General features: G+C 62.2%; 1 protein-coding gene across 1 annotated transcript in view; it reads left to right on the top strand.

Moving 5' to 3' along the window:
- The first annotated feature begins 1,780 nt into the window (after positions 1 to 1,780).
- SYT7 (synaptotagmin 7) overlaps positions 1,781 to 6,760 on the top strand; it is a 16,324-nt gene continuing 11,344 nt past the window's right edge. Inside the window, exons 1-4 of the mRNA XM_026850138.1 lie at positions 1,781 to 1,880; positions 2,379 to 2,482; positions 4,592 to 4,671; positions 6,352 to 6,483. Coding sequence (XP_026705939.1) covers positions 1,781 to 1,880; positions 2,379 to 2,482; positions 4,592 to 4,671; positions 6,352 to 6,483 — 416 coding nt within the window. The remainder of the gene's footprint in view (positions 1,881 to 2,378; positions 2,483 to 4,591; positions 4,672 to 6,351; positions 6,484 to 6,760) is intronic.

Here is a 6,760-nt window from a genome sequence, read left to right as displayed (position 1 = left end):
GCTCACTGGGTGCTGCCAAACTTGGCACTGGGAATTTAGTGCGTGGGAACCGGCGTGCACCCACGTCCCCCTCCGACCCCCTCGGTGGCAGCGGCCGGACAATGTGAAGGATTTCTCCTTCCTACGCCGGGTCACCCTTCATCTGTGCCACTCCAGCACCTCTGCAGGCAGCACTCATTCCCCCTTCCGCCTTCTCCCCTTTGATTTCCCTCTCACTGGATTACACTGAGGATGAACTTGACCCCACAAGGACTGAAACATCTCCTGAAGCTCCGGGCTAAACTCCAAGCTGGGGGGCATCACTCTCACCTCAGTCCCTAATGTGCCTTTTGGCAGGACACTGCTTTCAGCATGTCACGATGTCCCCACACAGGCAGCAGGGCTGTGGGGAGCACGGGGGGGTGGGGGGGTATGAGCCAGCGTTTTAGGGGGGCTCACCCCCATTCCTAGCCACACCAGCCTGCCCGGTTAGCCCATGTGCCAAACTTGAACTGGTTGGGGTCCCGCAGTCCCAAGGGGGGGCTGCCCCAGCCCTTCCTGCTGGTGCGGCTGCTTTACATCCCCCCCCCCCAGCAGCTTATCTAGCTGGGGTTTATAAATGTTTGAAATTAAGGGCTGGTCCCAAATTCCCTCCTAGGCAACAGTTGCTAAGTGAGTTTTATACACAGGCTCCTCGTGACCGAGGAGCGATGGTGGCGGGGCCCCCCTGGCTGGGTTTGGGTGGAGGGAACACGTGTGCCGGCTGGCTGTGCTGCTGCCCAGGGGCTGCCAATGGCCCAGCACCCGGGACCCCCCAGCCCTGTCCCCCAAAATCCCCCGGGGTGACTTCACCTCCCTCCTGTCCCTCTATCCCACCCTGGCAGGGCTCAGTGCCAGCCGTGCAGCTACTTAAGGGGGTTTTATAAAACTCCTCTTTATTGCCACCAGCCCCTTTGCTTCTCTTTTTTTTTTTTTTTTTTTTTTTTTTATTTTTTTTATTCCGCTGGGGGCCATGGAGCTGTGGCCACTTCGGCACCTGTCTGCATGCCTGGGCGGGAGCGGGGTGCCAGGGGGATGCTTGAGCCCCTGATCCAGCTGCCTGGACTGCTCTGACTCCCCCCAGCCTCTGAGCTGCTGGCAAATTTCATTATAATAACAAGGTCTGCGGGCAAATTAATTATTAACGATTATTGTTTAATATTTATACTGCAGTACAGCCACAGGCGAGCTGCTCCGGCCTCGATGCTTCCCACCACTGGGCTGTGGCTCAAACGGTGGCCTGTCCTGATCCCGGGGTGCAGAGCTGGCTGTGGGGTGCCCTCAGGGATGCCACAGTGGAGCGGGGGGAGCTGAGCTGGGCTGGAGGTCTCACTGGACACCCCCCACAAGCCACCTTGGGTCCTTATTAATCCTCCTGTGGTGCCAGGGTCATCACGCTTGCTGGCAGTGTGGCCGTGAGCTCGGTGGCTGTGCCGGGGCTGACAGATGCTGGGGACATCCTGTGCTGGGGTGGGGGCTGTGGGGGGAGGCAGGCAGGTCCCTCGGGGGCTGGTTGGGTGCGGGACAGAAGCAGGGTGAGGGGGAGATGCCTGCCTGGCCCTGAAATTGTCTCCAGTGCCTGTGGGGGGTGATGCTGCAGCAGCAGAGGGGTCCACCCCCACTTTTTGGGGGTCCCCATGGCCAAGCTGGGAAGGAGCAAAGGAGCCCAGCGCCTGACCCCCTCCTCCTGCCCCCGCCAAGCACCATTTGGGGTAAATCTGTGTGGGTTTGGCTGACCCAAAAAGAGAACCCTTCCAATAGGATGTCTGCAGGACACAGATCCAGCAAGGAAACTGGGAATGGCTTGTCCGGAGGGGATGAGAAAGGGGAAGAGGAAGGAAAAGGGAAAGAGGATAGAGAAGGTGAAAGGATGAGAAAGGGATGGGCAGGGTCAAGGACTGGCGATTCAGAAGGAGAAGAGGAAGGAAAAGCTGAAATAATGGGGAAGGGATGGAGATAGGGAAGGGATGGTCATTAGGAAGTCAAAGGGGAAGAGGAAGGGGACAGAGAAGCTACAACTGTGGTGCTGAGCCGCTGTGGCGTGGCGATGCTGTGACCTTTGCCGGCCATGACAGCGCTCCCAGGGTGCTGCAGAGATTAAAGCCTTCTCTCTGCTCCAACCAGCACTCCCGGGGAGTGTGGGGTGCCAGGGCACCCACTCCGGGAGCCCGAAGCCAGCCGAAGGGGCTGGCAGGGAGGGTGGGGGAGCCACCGTGCCAGGGCCCTTAACCGGACCAGGTCCCCCCCTTTTTGCCCATCTCTCCCTGGGTGTTGCGTGCAGGGTGCTGTGCCCACGCCAGGGCTGCCCCCCACTTCACTGTTCCCTCGCTGAGCGGTGGCTCTGCTCTGCTCCCCCGCAGGGGCTCCCTCCCGCGACGTCCTCCTTGTCTCAGCCATCATCACCGTCAGCCTTAGCGTCACCATCGTCCTCTGTGGGATCTGCCAGTGGTGCCAGCGCAAACTGGTAAGTGTCCCCACGCTGGCCGGGTGCCCGGGGTGGGGAGCGGGCACGGGGGACCCCCTCCGCCTTTCTCGGGGTGCGCTGGGTTGTGATGGCTGGGGTGGGGGTCCTGCTGCAGGGGGGTTGGGGTGCACGGCTGGGCAGCGAGGCTGCCAGCAGGCAGAGGCCATTGCCAAGAGCGGTTTTGTGGCAGGCACCGGCTGTGGCTCTTATTTTGCTCTTTAGGACATGTGATAATTAAATGTTTGGGCAAAACCATGCACCATCAAGGGGAGTTTCCAAATATGTATGTATATATATATATTTGCGACAAGCGGTAATGATCTGGCCCCTGTCCTGCTGGGCTGGCTCCTGCCTGGAAGAGCCCTGCGGGAAGGTGGCCAGCCCGTCCCTGGCAGCACTGGCCACCGTGAGCCAGCCCCGCTGCCCTCTGTGCCCCCCAGGGCACCACCCAGCTATCCTCCCTGAGCCCCAGTGAGGCAGGAGGGCCTTTGGTTTGGGACAGCGCTTCCTCCTGCATCCTTCCTCCTCCTGCTCCTCCCAGAGCAGCACCAGGATCTGGCCACGTGCTCGGCCGCGTTTCCTTCGCCATCAGACTCGAATCTGGGTCAAGTGCTGTGATGGCAGCAGCTCTTCCCGCACAGGAGATGCCCACCGCAGCGGTGCCAGTGGCTCCCCCTGCCCCATGGGAAGGGGAGAGGGGGTCAGGCAGGGAAGAGGCAGCATGGAGGGCTGGTGGGAGCTGTGAGGAGGTGGGAAATGGTCTCCAAGCCTGGCTGGTGCCACCCAGGGAAGGGCAGGCTGGAGGTGGCGGAAGGTGAGGAAGCAGTGAGAAGGGACGGTTGTGCTGAAGGCTGAAGCTGGCAGAGGAACAAATAAGTATAAATTGGCCACAAAGGCGTTCAGGCTGCTGGGAATGGAAAGCCGTGTCCCGGCCGGCCCTCGACAGTGCATGGAGCTGGAACGGCAGTGTGGGAACCATGGCCAAACCCGCTGAGTGGCTGCCGGGCTGGCCCCGGTCTGCGCCCACGTGGTAGCCCCAGGTTGGCTAGTGCCAGGAGAGCATGGGCCAGCAGCCACTGCTGCCGTGACCCCACAGGCCCTGTGTTGTGGCTGGCTGGGGACAACGCTGAGCACAAGGCTCAAGGCTGACTCCCTCCAGGATGGCCCATGGGCATCCAAGGAGGTTGGGCAATCTTGCAGCTCCCAGCAGGATTAGCCCATGGGCACCCAAGGAGGTTGGGCATCCCTTCAGCTTCCAGCAGGACAAGTCCACCGCTGGCCAAGGACACCCGTGCTGAGGGTGCAGGGAGTCCTCTGACGCAGCACTGCCAAGGAGACGGCTCCATGCAGAGGTGATGAGGCTGCGGAGAAGGGAGAAATCCTCCCCGTTTCGTGGGCAGGCTGCGTGCAGGGCTGGCTCCTGCAAGAGGGATGCTCACAGGTCCAGGGCCGCTGTGGTGGGAGGGCTGGTCCACAACCCCAGCCTGCTCCGGCAGCTGCTCCCATCCTGCCACAACCTCCCCGCACCTGCGCAGAGCAGCCTCCGATTCTAATTGTTCGCTAATTGGCATTAATTGCGCTCTTGTCCGCCCTGGATCCGAGCAGCACGCTGAACCTGCCGTCGGAAATCACAGTGAAGTGCCCTGATTACAAGCCCCAGTTAGGAGCGAGTGACTGCTTCATTATCATATGGCAGCTCTTCCCTTTCGATGGAGAAGGTGAACTCAATTAATTCAGGTTCAATTAATCCTAAAATTACCTGCTCCTCCCCCAGTGAGGCTGTGGAAGGGTACGCAGGCAGCAGCTGCTGCTCTGTCCTTGGGGTGACGCAGGGTACAAGCCCCCCTAGTCCCTTGCGGATGGTGCCCAGGAGCCAGGGTGGCTGGGCCAGATTCCCCTGGTGCCTTTGCTGGCTTGTAAGGGCCAAGGGATGAAGCTTTCAGGAGTTTTGCTGCCCGGCTTGGTGGGATGGAGCCCAGCAACTAGGAGGCTGGAAGGGAAAAGAGCAAAATTGATGGAGGCGCCATCCTGGCAGGTCCCATCCTCTACTTCAGTGCGGTGGGGGTCTCCCTGCCTCCCCCCGACCCCCCTTTCCTCTCCTCTCTGCAGGGTAAGCGTTACAAGACTTCCCTGGAGACTGTGGGGACTCCGGACTCCAGCCGAGGCCGCAGTGAAAAGAAAACCATCAAGTAGGTGCCAGGGTGGCGGGGGGAAGAGAGAGGCAGGGGGCTGCGGCACCCAGGAGCCTCGCTGCCCACGGGGCTGGCACAGCTGCAGCCCACTCAGCACCCTGCCCTCTGCCACGTGCCATCCCCCAGTCATGAGCGCTCTGCCCTCCTGGGGACACCATGACGGATTGGTACTGTCCCTGCAGGCAGCAGGGAGGTCCCTCTTTGGGGACAGAGGTGACCGTCCCAGCGAGGAGGGTCTGTGCCCAGGCCCAGCCCTGGCAGAGGGAGTTTGGCAGCGGCTGCTTGCCCGGCTCTGTCTAGGGGAGCAATGAAGGTTTCTGGGGAGAGTGAGCAGTGGGGGGTCCCCACCATCGTGCCAAAGCATCGCTGATCCCTACTCCTCCTGCAGCTGCGGGAGACCAGGATGGTCCCCCAGCCCCAGTGGGAGAGGGGCTCTGGGAGACTGGGAGAGCTGGTGGGTCTCTCCAGCACCCTCGGGTACCCCTCCTGGCTCACCCACTGAGCCGCGGGCATGGAGCCATGGGGACCTCAGTGTGGGTGTCCCCAGGGGTACCCTGGGCTGAGCCCTGACCCGGGTGCTGCATCCTGGCATGGCCCTGCTGACCACAGGATGCGGTGGGGAAAGGAGGGTGGAGCTGGGGCATCCCCCGGCACGGGGTACAGAGGGAGGTGGGGGTCTCCTGGGCACCCCAGCTCCAGCTCTGCCCCGCGCACCCCCTGGCACCCCACAGGGCTTTTGGGTGTCGGGGTAGGCAGCGGGAGCAGCCGAGGCTGGATCACCAGGAGGGAAATAGCCCCTGCCTGGAGTGTGGCTATTGCAAACCTCCCTTGGCTGGCCTGGCCTCCCACTCAGGGGGTTATTGGGGTGCAGGCAACTGGGGCTACTTCAGGCACCCCTTTGCCTGCTCCCAGCTGCACCAGAGCTGGCACTGGAGGGGGAGGCACATCACCTGCCAACGGTGTGGCACACACAGCTCTCCCTCCCCAGCTCTAACAGGGTCCACGCAGCTGGGCTCAACCCGGAGCTGCCATCGAGCATCGGCGAGGGGTGTCAGGGCTGGGCACCGGCGGCTTTTTGGAGTCTCCCTGGGCTCCACAGCCCCAGGCACGCAGCTCATGGCCAAGCAGCTCGGTGCTGTGGGCAGCTCACCAGAGCCTGGAGGTCCAGGTTCCGTGCCGGCAGCAAGCTGGCTCAGCAGGAGGAGACCCGGAGGGGTCTCTGACACGCAGCAGCGTCATGGTTAACCAGGCAGTGTGCGCTTCCAGGACTTGGCTGCTGAGGAGGTGAGGACACACAGACACACGTACCGAGGACACACAACCACGCTTGCCAGGGATGCCACGCCGGTGCCACACTCACCGGGGCGCCTCTCTAACCCCCCACCATCCTTCTTTCCTTCCCAGCCGGTGGAGCCGCCAGCTCCTGTCTCTCTGCAGCTCTGCCCCGCTCCATCCATCTGTCCGTCTGTCCGTGTGTGCACACGTGTGTGTGTGTGTGTGTGTGTGTGCGCGCGCGGTGTTGGTGGCCGAGGGGTGGGCGGCCGCATGCCCTGTCTCTCTCTGCAGGATCCCGGCGCTCCGGGGGCGGAGGGCTGTTTTTCCTCCCCTCTTGCAGGAATTCAGCTTCTCTCTCTTGTATTTCCCTTTTCTTTCTCCCCTGGTCTCCGGCCGCTGTAGCGATCTAGACAGAGACTTTTGGAATAACAATGACAACACAGTGCAGCAGAAATGGAGCTCCTACCCTCCCAAGGAGTTTATACTAAACATTTCACCTTACGCCCCGTATGGTGATCCGCGGCTTTCCCTCAAGTGAGTCTCTCCTTACCGGGTTTGCTCCGTGTAGTGAGTATATGAGCAGCACCCACTCGCCTTCCTCCTCCTCCTCCTCCTCCTCCTTCTCCCCTGGGCTCCCCGCACGCCACCCCATGGGCAGCCCCATGGAGACGAGCAACCCCTCCTTCCCGCTCCCCCCTCCGCCCAACCCTGGGGGCGGCGGCGGGTCCCCCCCAACTCGCGGCAGCGCAGGACGGGGTTGCGCGTTGGGGGCACCCCCTCGGCGTGGGGACGGGTCCCCCCCGGGGCTGGG

The sequence above is a fragment of the Athene cunicularia genome (genome assembly GCF_003259725.1).
Source record: "Athene cunicularia isolate RWA chromosome 5 unlocalized genomic scaffold, athCun1 chr5_part2, whole genome shotgun sequence".
Taxonomy (NCBI): Eukaryota; Metazoa; Chordata; class Aves; order Strigiformes; family Strigidae; genus Athene; species Athene cunicularia.
This window is presented reverse-complemented; position numbering and strand designations above follow the sequence as displayed.